Source organism: Chamaea fasciata, unplaced genomic scaffold (assembly GCF_029207755.1).
Source record: "Chamaea fasciata isolate MVZ Bird 193981 ecotype frontalis unplaced genomic scaffold, bChaFas1.0.hap1 SCAF_2, whole genome shotgun sequence".
Lineage (NCBI taxonomy): Eukaryota > Metazoa > Chordata > Aves > Passeriformes > Sylviidae > Chamaea > Chamaea fasciata.
Genome location: NW_027094087.1, coordinates 89633592 through 89654965, shown reverse-complemented (window position 1 = coordinate 89654965; position 21374 = coordinate 89633592). Strand labels below are relative to the sequence as shown.

The 21374-nt window shown below is 39.7% G+C and overlaps 1 protein-coding gene across 1 annotated transcript in view; it reads right to left on the bottom strand.

The window, feature by feature from the left end:
- RASA3 (RAS p21 protein activator 3) overlaps positions 1 to 21374 on the bottom strand; it is a 172317-nt gene that overhangs the window by 132186 nt on the left and 18757 nt on the right. Inside the window, exon 2 of the mRNA XM_066176708.1 lies at positions 16025 to 16110. Coding sequence (XP_066032805.1) covers positions 16025 to 16091 — 67 coding nt within the window. The 5' untranslated portion in view covers positions 16092 to 16110. The remainder of the gene's footprint in view (positions 1 to 16024; positions 16111 to 21374) is intronic.

Here is a 21374-nt window from a genome sequence, read left to right as displayed (position 1 = left end):
AACAGAAACTACAAGAAGGGACATTGTCTCAGACCTGCTAACCAGATATTGCCTCTGAGATGCTGGATGTGACAAACAATTTTGGGGTATACATATCTGTTTTAACATTCTACCTGCTCAGATATAAAAAAAAATATACAAAGTCTGTTGCTTTTGTTCCTTCACCACACATGCACATTCCTTGAACATATTAGTATACAAAACAAATACAAGCCCACTGGGCCATCTCACTGAAGAAAAATGGCAAGCAACTGTTATACACAATGCTGTACACAGGCACAAACAAATAATTACAGCTATAAGCAAGTAATGCTTATATAATAGGCTAATGTTTAGCTATAAGCAAAGGTAAATGTATCCCGTTCTTAGGATTTTTATAAAACTTCCTTAACAGCATCAGGGAGAAACCTGCTTCCATGCTCTAAATAGTAGGGACATTTTGGGTAAAATATTTTACTTCTGTGTTTGCCTTTCCTACATAAGGATTTCAGCTGGCCTTGTTTTTCCGTTGGAAGCTTTTCTTATCTGCAGAAAGTTGACCCCAAAATAGTCATTCAAAAAAAAATCAATTTTTCAATTCTCTTCCCAGCACTTGCTGCTCTAAGAGTTATTCTCAGATACTGAACAGACTATCCTTCCCAATTTGCCATTGTGTTCTTTTCAGACAGTCACGGCACTTCTATCTATATCTTTTATGCCTAGGAAATGAAAGACTATATTTACCTATTACACAGTCATTGTATGTCCACAAAAATCAAGCTATACATAAATCCCCCACCCCTTTATGTGCACCCAAATTTGCAGTCAAAGCCCACTATCTTAAATCTAATGTCATTTGACCCAGCATAAATTCACCTTGTAATCCAAGGCGCTGGTTTTCTTCCACACCCTAACCTCAGGTGTTGCTTGCAACCTCTCCCTGTGCTAATGCTGGTCTCACAAGGGTGTGTGGTGTAGCACATTTGTTGGGTTAAAAAAAAAAATGCCCTGTCATGATTCCCATTTGTATATTTTGAAAAACAAGAGGCCCATAAGCCATGGCACTTGTAAATTCTTTAACCACGGTCATAAGCAACCTGATCAGAAAGCATCTCAGTCCAAAGATGTGGTAGGGCACAGTGACATGTTGGGCAGTTTTAGGAATGCATACCTGCCCATGGCCACACTTCCAGGCTATTTTTCAGGATGACCTAGCTTTGCCAAGAGCACAGATATGTCTAGGAAAACTATGGCAAAATTTAATCATAATCCCAGTTTTTCCTGTGAAATGTGGTGAAGCACGACCAACTTCCACAGTTAAGCATAACAGAAACTACCAAGATGCCTACAGAATCAATTAGCAACAATTGGAACAGACCAACATTGAAAACCATCATAACGTACAAAAAAAATTAGTAAATAAAAAACCAGTGTATAGCAAGAAAAAATAGGGGGGAAAAGCTGGAACCTTCTTAGACTTTTTGCCATGGAATAAATATTCCTCACATAAAAATCTACAAATGGTTGCTTGCAGCTCTCTGTGCTGCCCAGCTATGCTTCTGGTTTCCCACCAGATCTTTTCTGCCGAAGCTCTTTGTCAGTGCTTCTGTGTATCAGTGTGCTAGTGTATTCTCTGTCGGATCTTATTTTCTTGACATACTGCTGAAAGCTTGTTGCTTCCTCTGTAATAAACTTGTCTCCAAATGTTATACAGTCCAATAATGTAAAAGCAAGCACTGTTTCAAAATTCACACGAATATGTATATTTCAGGATGTTAAACACAGTATAAAAACAGCCAAAGAGTGTGTGCTGCTTTTTCAATTTCTCCATTGCTAAAATGAAACCTCAGCAGCAGCATCACATATGTATGTGCATATTACACATAACATGTGCAGGCAACATGAGGTGTGCAGCTGCAGCAGCCTGATCAAAAAAATCTAGGCAAAGTGAAATACTGCTTTTTAAGATGTGGATGAGTCTGTAGTGACAATATCTATCCCAACTTTCTTCATCCAAGCCATATGGGTTTATATTATCAGCTCTTCAGAGGATTCTTGAATCTAAATTAGACTACAAAGAAGGTCATTTTCTGTGACTCATTTGTGCCAAGTAAGGAAATCATTTCCTCTCTTGATCTACATGATAGCTTTCTCTTGGGAGGAAACAGAATATAAGAAGCTCTCTAATCTCCTTTTGCATTATGCAAGAAACTAAAAAATATGAACCTTCTATCCCCAGGGTAGCACAAAGCTGCTACCTATATTTATGTGAAAGAACAACATATTTAAGACAAATCTAAGGAAATATCACTGTTATAAAAAGCAAGACTATGATCTGATGACTGAGATATTGTAATTGAATTACAGGAAGACATAGAGACAGTTTTAACTAACAATATCTCTACCAGGCCTAAAGGCAGCTACTATCCATGTAGAGATGCTGCATGATATTACAGTTACGCTGACTAGGGTGACCCAATAAACATTTTTCCCTTCTTTGCTTCTCCGCTCACAGTGAGTGGAGAAGCAAAGAAGTCTTTGTTAGAGTCTCTGCATTCTGTTCTCTGCCTAAGTGGTAAATCCAGACCTTGCAGTGACACCTCTCACAGGAAGATAGCAAAAGTAGCTGGGTATTTTTGCTCCTGAAGTCCTAGAACCAATCAACTGGTCAGGAAAAGGCCGCAGTCCTTCCTTCAGTCTCCATGCATAGTGAGATATGGCAGAAATATATCATGCAAGTAGGAAATTAAGGCTGAGTCTGTGATTACCTGTGTCTCCCCAGGCTAAGAGTTTGCATCTGATGTAGCTACAGAGGAATGACGAAGCAGTAGTGAAATTGCTTATATGATTAGTCTGGCAGAAAAACACTCTGGTCATTGCATTAGATAAAAGAAGAAAAGAAAGAGAATGATGACAAGAAGAAACCTTTAATTAGCAAAATGTCAGCAATGGTGACAAGAATACACAGATTTCACAATAATACAGAAGTGACAAAGTTCAATTAAAGGAGAAGCATGGGAAAGAGCAGATACTACTGAGGTGGCTGTTACTGAACTCTGTGTATGTATCATACATATGCATGTATGGTACACTCACACACTGGATAAAAATAGATCTATGCATCAGAATCAGGAAAACTGGGGATTGCATTGCAGTTACTACACTTAAAGAAAGCAAAGATCTCCCCTGTGACCCCTGAGTACAGGAAGTAAAGCATGTCTACCTGTTTTTCTTACTAGTTGCTTTTTCAAAAAATCCCACATTATTGCTGCTTGTTGCTGGAACACAGGGCCAGGAAGAGGCCAGAAGGGGGAAAAGAAAAATGGCTTTAATTACAGGAAAAAGGGGCCAGTAAAAACTGGTTGTTACATTAGCCAAGACAATACAACTCACTTTCATGGTATATGTTTTTTTAACTTTTTTTTCTCTCTTTTTATTCTTGTTCATTACTTCCAAAAATCTGTTGGTCTAGCTTTCTCCTAAAATATATATCTATGTTAAAATCCAAGTCACTTCAGCAGCAAGCACAGAACATTCAGAGTTGCAATGAAGTTTACCAACATGAAATACTTTCTGGTTAAATTTGCAAAAGCATTGTGTCCTGGGCCATATCTGCTTTTCTTGAGCCTATAAACTTTGCTTTCCTATTAAGGAACAAATCCCTTTATCCTTCCATAAAAGACTATAATGTAATAAAACTGCAATAAGATCTTACAGAAAAACAAAAATAAAACCAAACCAAAACACTAATAACCCCAGTGATTACATACAAGAAAGAAATATGGTGAATTTTCCTGCAGTTAAAAGGTATGCATCTATTCTCATATCTTCCACATTACCCTTCTGTGAAACTGCTAAGTGAAAACAGTAAATAATATTGAGAAAGAAAAACTGAACAGCAATAGGACTTGCTACTATTTTAAAAATACTGAATATGTCTGTTTACAATAAATAAATGGTTATGCAAACAAGCATATAAACAACCACATTTCATGAGTCATTGCATATTGGCAGCCATAATCACCATTTTCGTATCTCCTCTGCTTCTAAGTCATCAGCTCATATGCAGTCTTCTCTATTCTTTATGAGAATTAATTTGACAAAATAGGACTCCATCCTTACTCTCCAAGTCCAAGGCAAAATTTCAACCCCCCTCAGTTTGGCAGCACCAGTAGTATCTCTTTTGAGGAGACTGCAAGGAGAGCTTTTACCCTCTCATCTCCCTCTTATTCATGTCATGCCAGGGCATTGTATAGCCACCCAGAGGAAAGCAATTGGGATTATATTATGAACATCCAGCCCAAAACACACTTAAACCAAACACTTCTCTGCCTCCGATGTGTTCCAGTTTTGTGCTATAAGCAAGACCTGAAAGACAGATGCTCTGAAGTTTACATTGACCTTGTGAGGCTTTGCATCATTCACCCCCAAGCAGGGGCACACAGCTATCCCACATGCTGCTGTAAACCTTGAACAGACTTTTCCATGTAGTCACGCCTTTAGCATGGATCAGGTCCTGTGGTCTTCCATTTGCTCAAACGCCCCATTGAAGGCAGCACTGGAAGGTCAACTTGCAAATGCCACCCTCTCTCTGTGTGGTGAATAGCTCCCATTGAACACACTGGGATTACTCATGTGTGTGAGTGACTACTAACAAGAGCAAAAGGAGCAAAATCTGGTCCTCATTAAGAACTGCTAATCTGAAAAAACCTCCTTCAGAGCAGCTCTGCCAGTGAGAAGCCACATAGGAAAGCCAATATAGCACCGTTTGTCACTATATTTTAACACATAAAATACTGATTCTTTGAAGCATCAGTTAATTATCCAGGCATGACTACATGGAGGAGTTCTATCCCACCATAGTTAATGAGCAAAGATAATATTTTACCATGAAACACAATTACCTAGATGGTTATTTGGAGGGTTTTGGAATAGAAGAAATTTCTCTGATCTGGTAGATTAAAAAAATCAAGGCTGAATTCAAAAATAAAAATCAACCATACTTGATACCCAAGTATTTAATTACATATTATCATGGGTAACTACTAATGGGCTCCAATTATGCAATCTTAGTTTATTGCTTTCGCAGACATTTATAGCCACTAGATACTTTCGCAGACATTTATAGCCACTAGATAATGTGTAGATTCAAGTCAATATCTGAATAAACAGCCTGGAAAACACATCATTTGTACGCAGATTGGGTTACTAACATGATTATCATCTGCCACCTGCTGGAAATAGCTGTGATAATGCAACTAAGTTCCAGAGATGGAAGGTCTGGTCACTCACGGAACAAGCAGAAATGTCAAAGAGCAAAAATATATTCCTTGTACCTAGGACCTTATTCCTCTTGCACCCACTGGGAAAGTTTGATTTGCCAAAGAGGGATATTTATGAGCATCCACAGAGAACCCTTAACATGACTTTGTTTAAACAAACAGAAATTAATTTGATATTAAGAATAACATTATCTGCCTGTATCTGGCCAGAAGGCAAGATATGTAGTCTGAAACTAATGCACCTAGTTAATCCCATCTCAGGCTGGCATATCTGGCTTGCCCCTCTTCTGGAAATGGCATGATTGCAGGTCCCCCTGCACCATCCCCACATTGTCTTTGAGTCTCATTCAAAGAGATTGACCTCTCTGACTTTATGGTGGCCCATAAAACCCTCAAGGACAGCAAAGCCTGCCCATTCAAGACATCTGCTCTCACTCAAAAAAAAGAAAAAAAGAAAAAAAAAAAAAAGAAAAAAAAAAGAAAAAAGAAAAGAGAAAAAAAAAAAAAAAGGACAGTGTTTATATGCGGTATTCTTCAGAGCCAGAACCTTGTAACTTGCTTCCTCTGTGCCAGCAAACCAGAGTGAGTAATCCAAGTATACCAGAGGGTAAAACCAAGGCAGCACTGCAGGACTGGCCTTCCTCTCTCCCTTGTGCAGAACAGGCTGAAGAGTAGCAGGACACACAGGTAAGACTAGCAGTTCTTGTCAGGGGGCTGGCTTATTGTGTCCCACTGGCTGATGACAGGATTAATTGTATTGGTGTGATTTTGCAATTGGCAGGTCTCCCCAAGCCAGTAGGGAGAATGAGACAGGTGCCACTATATTAGAGATTCAGACCATTTTTTTTAAACCAAAATCAAACCCAGGCCCTTAAGCAACCAATTTTTGCATGCCCAACAGGTTTAGAACATCAGCCCAGAGTTAGTGTTTAGATGGTTCCTGCATTCAGGGAAATAGTGCCTTTCTCTGCATACCTTTCAATTATTTCTGAGGTCAGAAAAGGAGAATAAAAAAGGAAGATGGAGAATAAAAAACTAAGAAAGAGAATAAAAAATGAAATTATTTTTAAAGGTTATCCAGGTCTGTGGGATGGAGTGGAAAAAGAAACAAAGATACACATCCCAGGACTTAATAAAATTCTAATTAATTCCTCATTTTCTCCACTAACTTGTTTTAGCTATTATAAAGCAACCAGCTGTTTATAGCAGTAAGAATTAACATCAACCCTGAAAGCAATATAAAAAATCTTAAACACTGAGCCACACATTAGCAAGAATTAACACGGGCATGTACTGCCACATGCCTTCCGTGCAGGGGAAGGGCCGGGTCTGCAACAGCACCATGTCCCACTGCAGTGTACAGCATTCCCTCCAGGGGCACTGGCCATAGCCCATGCACCCAGAACAATGCTTCTGTCAGCATTTGCTTTCAGCGGAAAGCCTTTGTTGCTTCACCCTGCTTGGTCTGTTCTTAGGAGGTCGCTGTGCTTCAGGCCCCTGAGTTTCCTCCTCTGTGCTGCTCTTGGGAGGTTGACACCTCTCTTACAGCAACATGGTCCTTGCCTGCACTGGTAAGTGGCCTTTATTCCAGTCACAAATTTAGCTATGTCTCATGCAGACAAATTGGCTGATTTACTCCTGTGAAGCTTGGCAAGGGTCTGATATAAGAAAATACCCAGAAGTAAAAAACCTGCCAGCCACAGAATCAGCAACACCCTCCAGCCTGCACGCACAGAAGTCTGACACCTTCCCTGCAGCCCTTGCTGCAGTGACATTTGTACCCAGAGGGGCATATGGCTGACACACACCCTCCCCTGGGAGCATATGGGGCTTCAGGAAAATTCACCCAGCCCTCTGTCCCCAGACATGCTGGCCTCTGGCTACAGGCCAGCTGTTCAGCAGCAACAGCCTATCCCACCCAAGTGCCTTCTCCATGACCAACACCAGGACAGGGAGGTTATCACCCAGAAAGCAACCCTCTCCTCAGGCAAAGTGGGGGACAGGGCTCTGGCCTTACCTCTGTGTAACTACTCTGTGTCATTCATCCACACAGTGAGACCAGCCTTCCCCAGAAAGCTAAGGACTGCTGCACACGCAAACAGACCTCAGTGCAGGAGCTCAGTCAATTGCTCAACAGTTGTGTCCTGCCCTGTCCTCTCCCTCTGTGCCCTACTCCCACGTTAAAACCACTCAGGAACATTAGCTGTCAGTGCTAGTCTTCTTGGAAATTTTTATGGAGATCAAGGAAATCGTGTATTTTAGTAAATATAGTCCAAAAGACTTTAAATTCGGTAGCTAGATATAAATACATACAGATAAACAGAACTCTGTGTGATTATAACAATGTTTGTCCCTTCCTCTTCCTCCCTTCCCACCCCCTTTCCCTTCTCTCAATTTCTCAGACAATAAGTGGGAAACAACCTCTTTTTTTTTTTCCCCAGCCGAAAATTAATTCTTGCTCAAAACTTCCAGAAGGGGTCAAGTCTAAAGGAAGCATCTGGTCAATCTGCTTTTGTACTGCAGCAGGAGCCGTAGCCCCGACGTCCCCTTGCTCTGCACCACTCAGCACTGCAAGCACTTGTGCCACTCTGGGGAGGCTTTGCTCACACTCATGCACGAGGGCACCCTTGGTGTGACTGCAGGCAGCTCTTAGATGGAAGCCCATAGGTATTCTGCATGCACAGACAGAACACATCCCACTCATCCCAGGCTTCCAGTTGCTTTTTTTTATCCCCCTGAGTACAGATGGACTCTTCAGCTACTGAGTTGGGTCATTTGCTCATGAGTTACCTGATAAGGGGGTGTGCTTGCAGGGTCTGAGTCACAGCACGGCGTCCTAGCATGTAACATACTGAACTGACCAAACAATAATTGGGCTTCTCTCAGCATCCTAAACACACATCCAGGGACAGGCAATGAATGAAGGCAGACTGGGCTTGATCCTCAAACACACCCACAAGTGGCTCCCATCCTGTGGTTCAGTCTGTGCATATGTTTGAAGTCAGTGTAAAACACTTCATAGAACAAACTAAGAAATTGCCACAACTTTAAAATAGTTAGGAAAGCTGTCAACAAATAAAAACCCCAGGACATATTTTCCTCTTCATACGTACAGAAAAGCTTTAAAGCCTTAGAAAATGTCCATTCACGATCTTGCATTTTCTTAGTAAATATACCAAGTTCACAGCAAACAAAAAACATGAAAAAGGCACTTCTGGTCATGGTGAGCAACAGTACCTCCAAACATATGATCTCTATGGGGTGTGCAATGCTGGAAGAAGCATTTTTTAAACTTTTTCCCTAACTGGGCAGTAAACATGAGCAGTTACTGTAGCTAGCAGTTCCTGAGTCAGCCCAAGCTCTTCGGCTGGCAAAGGGGGTGGGAGAGGAAAGGGCAGCGACTCACTAATTTGCAACACGGTGGGAAGTAACTCAGGAATCAAATTCCTAGCAGCAATACCACCTGCAGAACTTACAGTCCTATATATTATATGAAGAGTTTTGCTTAAAAATCAGACCAAAACAAAAGCAGGATTAAAAAGCAAACCCAGAAACCTATGAGAGCCATAGGGGGCTGAGATCTCCAACGAGAAGCTGAGCACACTCCAAGGTTAACAGGTTAACAAAGTAGTCTGGTATTAACTACCTTGCTCTTATGCTGCAGAAAACACATTTCTCTCTGCTGTGTGTGAAAGCTAGATGTATTTGTGTCTTAATACATAGTGAAAAATGCATTTTTTGCAAAACTAAAAATATTCTTACATTCATTGTCTACTCATTTCTCAACTGTTCTTTAGCAAGTACCTTTTGCTGTTAAGAAATTACATGCAAGTCCAGTCTGCAGCTTTTTAAGGATGCTTCAGAAGACTGCTTTGGCTAAGCAGTGAAGCACCATTCTAAAGAATTTCCTACCGTAGCTGTAAGTTTAGAAGTGAAATTAGAACTAGAGGTAGGACCTATTGTCCCTGCCTTCCATCACCATCTTCTGATAGAAAAGACCTGCTGGACCTTAGGTAACTCAACATGAAGATAACCATTGAAACGGCTTAGGTTTTTTTTTTTCCTTATTACAAAATAAAACAAAACCCAGCAATGCAAATTTCCCCCAGAACCCTGTTTAGAATGCATACATGCACAGTTTCTGAGGGGAGAAAGAGAATAGGCAACCAAGAAGAAAGTCTAAAGCCACTTCCCTTCACAGAATTTAATTGAGAAGCAGCTGGGAATCCATGCCAAGTGATTTCAATTTCTTATTGGGCCATGTTTCCATCAATCTAAGAGACAATGTTTTGTCTTATATTTTAAGGGCTTCATCAAAATCAGCAAAAAGATACTGATGTCCTTCAGATCAGTCCATAACAGCTCATTAAACCTATAACATTTAAAAGGCCAAGGCCCTTCCAAGCACTTTTATTTGTTTAAGAGCAAAATATAATTGTGTTATGTGCACAGCTCAATTTTATGTATGTATTTGAAAAAAAAAGCACGTAAATTCTGTACTCTTTATTATTTTAACTGACATTCTCCACATCTTTCTTTTATATTAATAAGAAATTAAGAACACAAACAGTGGGAAAAAACCCCCACTCTTCATTTCCTTCCATCATTTGTCTGAAAATAAGAGTATTTGCTTTACAGCTCAAAATTAGTAGGTATCAAGATTTTAATTATATGTCTGCTTCTGCTGTTTAAGCTCCATTTCACACCAAGTGTAATAAAAATCACTAATGCCTATAATCAACCTTACTACAACCACTGATATGAAAAAGATAATCAAGATACGTATTAAAAAGAGCACTGGCCCTGATTCTGGGTAGGGTAATTGTGTGATAGAGGTGTTGCTGCATCCACATGAAACACTGTGTAAGATCAACCTGCACAAACAGCCTTGTAGTAAAAAGGAATATCCTCTGGTTCATCCTTGAACAGACCAATTCTCGTTAGTGAATTTTGGTAAAATCTGCGAAAGGTTCCCTCCCTTCTTCCCAATACTCTTATATAATGCGCATTAATCTACCTGTTTTAAAAGACCCATGGCAGCTGCAAGTTGTAATTGAAGTCTTCTTCTTAGGAACTAAGGACCTTATAAAGAAAATGTATGAACCAAAAGCAAACTTCTTTAGCAGTCTGCCAGACCTAGCTTCAGGGTGCTCCATACCATGAGGACAAAAACCTCAAATGATCTTTGAAAGTCGTCTTTGGAGGAGACCAAGCTGATCTTGAATGAGCAGAAGAACCTTTTTTATTTTTGAGAGGGCTTGAGGAAACATCTTTGCCCATTCACTTTTCTGCCAAATATTGCCTAAGAAGAATGAAAGCCAAGGTGGTCCTGGATAAGAACCAGCAGTCAGATTGGTAAATGGCTTTTGGAAGTCTGTTTCTCTGTTTTTCTTAGCAGTCAGATATTAAGCAGATAAAGAAAGGTGAAAAGGCTATTAAACTCCAGAACTATTTCAGTATGAACATGTTTGCTCTGGCTTTTGAAAAGAGCATTTTTAATCAATGAAATAAATGTTTTTAAAAATGTATTGCAGAGCAAAAGACCACACTGTGGGTTTGTTCAGAGCATTACTGAAGTGTGCCATGTAACGTGCCATGTTATTCAAGACTCAGTAAATGTACTCCCTTATACAGTCCTTTACATACTTGTATGAATTATCCATAGAATCATAGGTTGGTTTGGGTTGGAAGGGACCTTAAAGATTGCCTGGTTCCAACCCCCCTGCCATGGGCTTACACCACTGTCTTTCCTTCACTAGTGAGAAGCAGAGTCGGTTTGTGAAGTATAACTGGTAATCTATTTAATGTATGAATAAAATACTCTTTGCTATAACATTCAGTTCTTGTTTTCTATTCGTTACATGTATTGTTTGAAATGCTACCACCAGCTATTCATTCCTTTTCTGAGCAGCGATGCCATGACAACCCCCACGTGACTGGCCACAAGCATACCAGAAGTCTCCAGGGCTTTGCTTTAGAAAAGACTCAGATTGGTGTTATTCTCACTTCTTTTTTTTTTTTAAAGAACCCAGTTTCAGAGATGCTTTATTTTGTTGAAGATGCATCAAGCCTACCTGTCAATTCTACCACCTGGCAACAACTATTTCAGCTAAAATGGGACAAAGCAAAGTATGAAGAACTCAAGAAAAGGGTGGGTACAACTGTTTGATAAAGAGCATGTTCTTTAAGCTTTCATTAAAGAACATGCTTACCCAAAAGGACTACAGCATCTCTCTTTTCATTCTTAATGTGTTGTGAAAGCTACTGATGAGCAATAAGGTAGAAAAGACATGTTTTGAGAATACCCAGCAAATAGATGTATAGCTTTTGTGTCCATTTAGGGTATCATAATGATTTTCATCAAATTTAGAAGTGAAAAAGATTTGATTAGTCACTTGCTCCAAATCAGTAATATTGCAGGACTGTGCCCTCTTCAAAATGCATAAGCAGTGAATAACATCAGTGATGATTCAACTCCATTGCTACCTTAGGAAGATTGTATCACAATACAATTAGCTTTAATATGAAGAAATAGTTCTTCATTATTTCCAGACTGGGTCTGCTTCATTAATTGTGTAAAAATTTCTTCCTTCCTTCCTTCCTTCCTTCCTTCCTTCCTTCCTTCCTTCCTTCCTTCCTTCCTTCCTTCCTTCCTTCCTTCCTTCCTTCCTTCCTTCCTTCCTTCCTTCCTTCCTTCCTTCCTTCCTTCCTTCCTTCCTTCCTTCCTTCCTTCCTTCCTTCCTTCCTTCCTTCCTTCCTTCCTTCCTTCCTTCCTTCCTTCCTTCCTTCCTTCCTTCCTTCCTTCCTTCCTTCCTTCCTTCCTTCCTTCCTTCCCCTAATTTGACTTGCAGGTGGAAAAAAGTTAAAGATGAGGTAGAGAATGAATTTGACATATTTTTCTAACTAAATTGACAATATTGAAATAAATAAATTTCTTTCTGTATGAATTAGCCTCAAGAGGCTCACTACTGTTTATAAGCATGGCTATTTAAACAGTGGCTCTTTTAAAGCAGGGAACTGATACCACTGTAGCTGAAATACCCTCAGCATCCACTGTTCATACAGAACTCTCCTTTGTTCAGTGTATGGAGTAGTGTACTTCATATATGCATGAAGGGCCAAGAAGAGAGGTTAGAGATCACCATGATATATAGTGAAGAAATGTATTTATAGAGAACAAAATATTTCCCATGACTCAATTGCTCTTGGATTAAAAACAAGTATTAATTTCTGAGTGCAAGCGAAGAGAAAGAATAACTATCATGTTGAGCAAAGCATGGCTTAGAAAGTACAGGATTTTGTTTCTTATTATGGGGTTCGCACCAAGCAGTGATTAACAAGGTCCCCAGTGACCAAAGAGTGGCCTTTTCAAGTGCCCCTGTGTTGCCATGCTGGCGCTTCTCAATTCCCATGCTGGTTTCCCAGAAAATTCATCGTGCCTTCTCCTGGCACAAACACAAGCTTGCTGCAGCAACAGCAGCTACTAGAGCAGAGGTACCTGCAGCTGTGGTACCTGGGGGCGGCAGGGAAATTTGGCAGGTTGTCCTGAATGACACAGCCCCCTGGGGCCTGGGCTTTTGATCTATCAAGAGAGACAGAAATTTCCCTGAGAAAACATAAGGGTCTCTGCTTAGTGATGTGAAGGCTTTAAATTGAAGGAGCTTACAAAAAAAAAACCCCAAAAACAAAAACAAAAACAAAAACACAAAAAAAAAAACCCCAAAAAAATACCAGAGCAAGAGAGAAAGGAGGAAATAGAAAGCAAGGAAGAGAACAAGGCACATTTCTTGGAGAAGACCACTGAAAAGATGGCAATGTTTAGGAATAAGCTATCATTTTCTCCATGATGCAAAGGTACAGAAAATGTCAGCGTGTTTTTATGAATCCAAGAGCAAATGGATCCAATCTGAATAATCTTGCTATTTTCTAAATAGTAAAAAGGAAAAGGGAAAAAAATATTGAAAGTTACATCTCCTCTCTGCAACATTCTGCATAGAATTAAAAATAAAATCATTCCAAAACCATCTGTAAAGTGCTGCAACAGAGATAAGGGTGGGCTTATAAATGCCAGGGTTAACCTTTTAGTGTTGTGCGTATAAGAATGAGACAGAAACTGTTCACAAGAATTCCTAGACAATTAAATTATATTGATATGAATTCTACAGAAGAAATCCTGTTTCTAAACCATCTTTTTGTTGTTTCAAGTTTGAAACAGTTTGCATATCTACAAATTAAGAGTTTGCATAAATATCATGTTTTGTTCTTCACACTGGTGATTTGTACTGACTGGTACGGTAACAACCCTCTTTTACAAATCACATGTCTTCTTAAAGATATTTTTAAAATAACCTATTAGTATGATAATTAAAGGCACCTGAAGAATCAGAGAAGATAGCAGCAGAAGCCAAAACTCTCACAGCTTTGCCAAGTTTAGTTTTGCTATCCAGTAAAAGTCAGCTACTTAACATGATGGGATCTAGAAAGGATGCAGATGAGCCCTGTCATCATCTCATGAAAACAGTTCGAGTTGAGAGCAGTTTCCTTCTGGGATCCCACCTCCTCTGAGATGACTGCCACAAAAAAAAAAGCAGCTGAATGTTTTCACAGGAAGCCAAGCAGCTCAAGCAAATTTCAGACAAAGTTAGAAACTGCTAAACATTATCCCAGTCAATGCTGTAAATTATTCACTCTGTTCTAAAAGCAAGGAACCTGTCCTGGTAGTATGTATGACAAGTCTGCTATCAGGGATTCAAGCCTGATTTTTGGCTCATCACAATGGTGCTTCAGAAAGAGACATGGAAAACTTCTGTTGCATTCAGGCAGTGCTTTGGTCATGTCGTACATTGAGGAGTTTGTGTTGGTGATGTGCTTGCTGCTTTTACTTGTCAGTCTCTTATTTTTTAAATAGCAAGTATTTCTCTCTTCTTTACATATCACTGAGTCTGCCTGAGTTGGAACAGTTCACGTGTAAGTTATGGGAGAATATATTTTATGACAAAAATCCATTGTTTCAACTGATCCAGTGTCACTCCCTGCAGAAGCCCACTCTGAGAGAAAGTGGTCTCCCCTCTTAATCTTCTCTTACTCTACTCCATTACTAGCTTTTCTTCCATGGGGTTTACTTAGTCCAACACAGCTCACAGATTATTCTTCTCCTCATATGTTGCATGGCTGTGTAGGTCAGATGGAGATAAATATTATTATGCCACTAAACTACCAACTCCATCAGAATTATTAGATCTACAATGTGTTCTTAATGATTGTTTTAAAAAGCTAATAAGAAGAGACCTGGGAATACTTTCAACACAAGAAGTTCTTTTCCAGTATTCTTACTGCTCTTGCAGCATCCTAAATAAGTGGTTTGGAAGACCTGACTTATCTTAGGAGTACCTGGTGCTTTCTTACACTAGGCTTCTTATTTCTGCTGGATGCTTAATGAAAAATGCCTGCCTTCTCTTAGACAGTCATTTCTGTATCATAGTATCAACACAACTGTAACCAGACTGTGTGCATTTTCTGCATTTTTCCATCATAAAGACGACTTTGCATCTCCAGCAGACTTTAGAACAATTTTCTTTAACGTTTTCATTTTCCACTACTCTCCTGGGCAAGTCTGGCTTTGCCGATACAATGAATCATGTTTAATAGTGTTACTGCTGGCTAACAAAACAGAACACAGGAATTAAAAGATCTTCCATAATGATATGGAAGGATATTTTCAACGAGAAAGGATAAACATTTCATTTCTGTTGCAGATCCAGACAGCAAAACCATTAGTGGACACACATGTCCCAACAATATAGGGCCACAAGCTGAAGGTATAGTATTGGGTATTTCACTGGGCCTTCACATCTCCTCTCAGAGGAAATAAAGAGCCTAGCAGATGGTCACAATTTCAGGGCCTTTTTTTTCCCCCTCAGTGAAGTGATTGTTACAACAGAACTATCAGGATCCATGAATAGCACATTCCCGGCAACATTAAATAACTTCTTTTATCTTTATGATTATTGATGAAATCAGAGTTTCAGATTAACAAGTGCTAAAGGGTTCAAATAGCCTCCTAAGATGTATTTATGCATAGCCAAAAAAATACCATTGCAAATAACAAGACTAGCCCAATCACCAAGATTCAGAGCAAAGAACCGAATAATAGGATGTTAACATATTCAAAGCAGAAGAAGTAACAATGGGTAGCCTTGACTGGCAGTTATCCTTCAAAATCTTCCTGCTCCCAAAAGACAAACTTTTAATAAAGGATGAGAGTGGAAAATAAATTGTTAGCTAATTATCTCTGCTCCTTAAAAGGAAACAACAATTTAAATAAAACCACAAAACAAAAAAAAACACCACCAAAAAAAAAAAAGCCCACCAAACATGAGCAAAGTAGAAAATACATGCAGCTAAACCCTGTCAAAGACTTAATTTCTAACACAGTGCCCCCCAGGCAATGGGAGCATAACCCATATAAGGACTTCAGAATTAATTTCCTTAAAATTGTTTATCATCTCACTGTGTGACATAATAATCCCCAGGCACCTTAAAACCATTTCACTAGCAAAACAATTCATTTCTTCTTCATGCATAAATTCACATGCTATATTAGGATGTGGGTTCAATTGCTGAAGTTAATTTTTTTTCCCATTACTGTAAAAGTAATTGCTTAAGTTCCTTTGAAAATGAAACACTGCATAACCCCCACCACCACCACCCTCCCCCACACACACAAACAGAGGTTAACAACAAAAACACCAACAGGGACTGACCAGTCTTAGGCATGCTCCTTAGAACAGCAGGTCCTGATACCTCAAGTGGAGACTGGTTCTTTCTCATCCTCCTGATTTCCACACCCCTGTAGAAAGAGAGGAGAAAAATGTTTGTGGTCTTCTGGTATCCAGTTCTTCTTTACAATCACCCTCCTCAGGGTTATCTTGCCATGGGATGACTCAATCCACCAGTTTTAGGTACCTTTACACTACAGTGTGACCAGCATCTGGCCTGCTTTGGTTAAAAAACCCAGCAAACAAGGCAGATGAACTAGATTTCCTCCAGAAACTTGCTACTCTAATATTAGCCACTCAAAACTATCAGATCTGGATGAGCAGGATTTACTATTTCTTTTGAATAGGTCTTGAAATATCTTTGGAGTGTCTAGAATCAAATATGGGAAAGGAAACAATGAGACAGGAAAAGACTGAATTAGTATGCTAAAAACAAGACTATTCCTTCAGCAATTCTGTTCCAAGAGCCTTTTGAGGACGAGATGTTGAAGTCCAACTATGAAAATTGTGCTTTCCCTGCTTTCATCCATCTGGCCTCTCTCTGGTTGTCTTCAATTCGGCCTTCCAGAAAAGAGATTGTTGGGCCTCAGATACTTGTATAAATAAGTTCTTCTGTTCACCTTTCCCCCATTTCCTCCCAATCCCCACAAAGACACTTTTAGCATGGATATGTGTTCTTTGAAAAACAATATGGTAACATCTTTTACAAATTAGAAAATGCCTCAGGACGTCCAAAGAGATACTCTCTCTTCCACTGGACTATTTCCATTTTTACCCACTGTTGACACAGTTAACTTTGGAGATTGAGATTATTAATACCTTCCATTTTAAAATCAAATTTTAAAAGGCTTAAAATCGTGATTATGATGGAGAGAACTAGCTTATATTTCCTCATACATCTCTCTCCATTCGTTCATTACACCCAGTTGTTGCTTCTCCACTTAAACAGCCTGCAGTCCCTCCAAGATAAAAATGGCCTGCCACTGGACTTAATCCAAATCTCACTGAAGTCAATGGAAAAGTTACTATTTGATCCAAAGCCCATCAAAGATAATGGAGAGAATCCCTCTGACTTTACAGAAATCTGGACAAGTCCCATCGTGTGCTTGTACACTGTCCATAACCATCCTAGCTTTTGAAGGGCCTATGAAGGCTGCTAGAGGCAAAAATTATGATGATGATTCTGGAAAATATGTGGACAAATATTTATAGAAATTCTGCTTACACTGAGGAAATGCATTCACGAATCATGCAGGCTGCAGCTGTGGTTTCAGAAGAGTGTTTCAGGGTCTAATTCACAGCATTTCAAAGGGCTTTGTCTCCCTGTGTCACTATGAAAAGGTGAAAATATGGGTTCTCTCAATAACAGCACAGAGCTTTACCTGATCAGTGTCTGTTGCATGCTGTGTAGAGAAGGGGACAGCATATTTTGAACACCCCATTGGGTATCCATGATACATCACTGCTGCTTCTCATGCCCTTGTAAAAACAATAATTTCTTTATCCCTTCTGTACACGAAGTTGGAGGAAGACCAACTTTCTGCCACTGAAAGAGACAACTGTTTGCTGCTGGAGAAGATGTCCTGCATCATGAGAACAAAGGGACAAATTTACAACAAAAATGACTACAAGGCCAAAAGGTAACATCAGCAGCACTATTTCCATGTAGTTATCAAGTTTCCTTCCCAGTGATAAACATAGCTAAGGATAAACTGCTCTGTGAGGACACGTTTAAAAGGCAGCCTAAGGTATAATCAACACTTCAGAAAGCCATTTGCTCATCCTGTCACATGAAATCTAATGCCAGGTCATTTTCCTCCTACACTCTGTTGAAGAGAAGTTGGCTTTAACTTAGTTTTTCACTTTAATAACTGAGGGAATAAAAGCAAATAGAGGGGGAGTAACGTTGCCCTACTTTAAGAAAATAATTGAAGCAAACCTGTTATGTCTGAGCAAAGCTGTTGATCCTGCTAAGTGAGTCATTGCTGCTGACTTTGCCAGTTGCTCCTACAGACACCACCAGAAAAAGGGAGACCCAAAGCTGAGAGATGAAATAAAGCCAGAGCAAAAATATAATTTAAAAAAAAAAAAAAAAAAAGTGGAGCAGGAAGCAGGCAAAAGTGAAAATTTAATTTACTGCTCAAAGGAGATCAAGCAAAATGTGCCTTGAAGATTTATCACTGGAGAAAACCATCTTAAATATGTTTGATTCAGCAGGAAATCCACATCCCAATAGGGCACAGCAAACCAGTCGACAACAGGGACAGGTTTTTGAAATGAAGGGTTTGTATAGTTCAGGTGGTGGTTGTCATCTCCTGTGATTCATTTGCAGCCAGTCTACTTCTTCATACACTGGCTATTCACCAAGCCCTAAAGTTTCTCCAGAAAGCAAATACTGCTCAGCTGAAATGACCCAGGTAGAACTCACTACACATTACTGTCACAATTATCCTGACATTTACACAGTTCCTTTACCTGAGGCAGAGTTGGTCATGGCCACATCATGCAAATCCATATCATAACACTTACGGCTTGTCACTAGTGAGTAAGATCCAGATCTGTGCAGGCATCAACAAGAATTACTTAATTCCACTGCTGAAGCTGTGATTACACACGGTATAGAAGGAACAGAGCATCCTCCTCCTTTCCATTCCTTCACTCTATTCATGATTCAAATGGCAAACTCCTGTTGTTTTTTTTGGGTCAACTGGTTTTCACCAAACCTCTCCATTAGCTAATTAAATTTGTGACAGCAGCAGAAAATTAACACAACAAAACCAAACAAACCTGGATTTTTTTTTTTTTTTTGCCATTTTCTGCAGTCATGAATTCCAGGACTTTTGCAAGGGATGGAGAAGATCACACAGTGGAAGCAGGGGGGAGATGAGCAGGAGAAGGAAAAATGTGGGTCCTTTGCTTTTTGGTGGCAGGAGACTGGTGTGAGATCAGCTCAGCTGCCTGGAAAATTGCAGTCTAAGAAATCACAGAATGTTTGCAAGGCATTTGAGGCAGTAGATTTATTTCCACTCTCTTCACGCTTCTCAACTCAGTATATCAGATTTGTACACAAGAGAAACTTATAAACCAAAGTAACAGAAATCAATGATTAAGCATTTCAGACACCAGCCACCAGACACATGCCCTCACCTACAGTACTGCACTACTGCAATTCCAAGACTGGAGGGTTGGTACTAATCTGAGATCAAGCTACAGAATTGTTCCTCTTGTAAAATGTCCCAAAATTCCATATAGGCAGGAGTGTGTTTGGAAGACACTGAACAAAGTCTATCATCTTAAGAAGTACAAAAAGATAGGATTACAAGGGCCAGTTATTGCAGATCAAGAAGGAGCAAGTGCCTGTAGGGGAGGTATAAAATTTCAGGCAAAATTCCCCCTAACAGAAGATCGACAAATACTTGACATTCTGGATTCCCAGGCATGGGAGCACAAACAAGTGTGAAAAAGTTTGGTTCTACTTATATGGTTTTCCCCTCTAGTTTAACTGAAGAAAAACGAAAGCAGGAGCTGTGGAAAGTGAACCAGGAGAACTGAGCCATTCTGGATAGAATTACAAAGTCCCAGCCTCAGTATCAGGTTCAATGATGGCATGAGGATTGGCAACAAGCTGAAAAATGCATGGCCAACATAGCAAGATATCCTCATGAGCAGCGTAAATCACAGAGCCAAAAGGTAGGCCTGAGCTTCTATTCTTTCCTTCACAGTTATTTCTGGATCAGAACTGTTCAGAGAGCACATTTTGCTGCACTTTTGTGCTGGGGATTAACTGCATGTGGCAGCCAGCCACACAATTAACATCCTTTCACTTAATGCAGCCACTCTTATCAAATGAATCCCAGAGCACTCTTCAGATTTTATTAGGTAATTTGTAACTGCTGTAGTTTCTACACTCACAGTATGCACCATGGAGAAATGGTGCTCTCAGAAATAATCTAAAAATTATTGAAGAAACCAGAAGCAATTGCTTACCAGTTCCCTGAGAGAAACAGCCACACACTGCAACAACATTTGAGGTGACCAGAAGGGCATATGCATTAAGGGCTCCAAAACCTACACCGGCAAAGTAATCAGGTTCTTATTTTCATCAGTAGCAGAGGTAAAGAAAATCAGCCACAAAATGGCTATGAGAGGTTTTAGCAAGCTTTTCCACAGAAAGAAAATAGATTGTCATTTGCTTTTCCATGTTCATCTAGTGGGCTTTGAGTCCTCTAAGTCAGAAATTCCCAACTTTCCTCCCCCACAAACCAGAAGGAAGCTGTAGCACTGCCCATCAAGCAGGGAGCTGGCATCAGCTCTGCATTTACCCATCATCCCTATTGCCTTGGACTGCTAGGCCTCTGTGGTCATGTATCTTGAGTTTTGACGTATGTCCTCTGTCAATTGAGTTTGAATCAGTATGTGGTTCATACTATCTGTATGTTCACCATATTCACTTCCTTCCCCATTACCTCTAGCCTGAGCTCACTGAAATAAATATTTTTGAAGCCAGTACTTTCTGAACACAAGTAAATGGATTTTCAAAGGTGTAGCTCATCAAAATTTGCCTGAGTTTTTGGAGGACAGTAAATGGTATTTCTTCTATCCCAGGACTATCCTTTTGTCAAATCTTTGGTCCAAGTTCTAATTCCAGAGGGATTGTTCAAGAAAGGCAAAGCAGTCAAAAGAAAAAGAAATTAAAATTGTGGCACTGAAAACAAAAACTACCTCAGCCTCCCCCCAGTTTCTGTCTGGACACAATTCTTGAATATGGATATATAAGTTTTACTAAAGCTTCCCAAAACTATTTAATCAGAGGCAGAGAGCAAAACAAAAAAGCTTAAACCCAAACAGCTAAGACTTGACCATGAAACTTCCAACTAAAAGAGAAGCTTCTACATTGAAAAAAAGAGGCAGCTTTAACTGCTGTGGAGGCAACATTACCAAACCACATAACTATATAAAAAGTAGTGTGGTTGCAAATCCAGGAGCTTCACAGTCAGAAAGTTCCAAAATTATGCAAAAGTAAATATATACTGCAGCCCTTTCCACATCACTTTTTAAGTCTGTCCTCTGTAACTAACAGGTACTAGAACATCTGTAAGAAGCAGTTACTAGAAAACACCCTTTTCCACGCATCATTTCTGAAACAGTTAAGCCATTCTGAAGGACATTTATCTCTTGACAAATAAGCAAACTTGATGCAGATACCTGCTGCAAACCTCTTTATCAGCAGGGGAAATTCAGTAAAGTTGCACATGAAAATAGGATCAGTGGAAGTGTTTAGCAAGTTCTGCCACAACTTGTGCTACTCTGATCTCTCTGTGGTTTTATAGTTCAC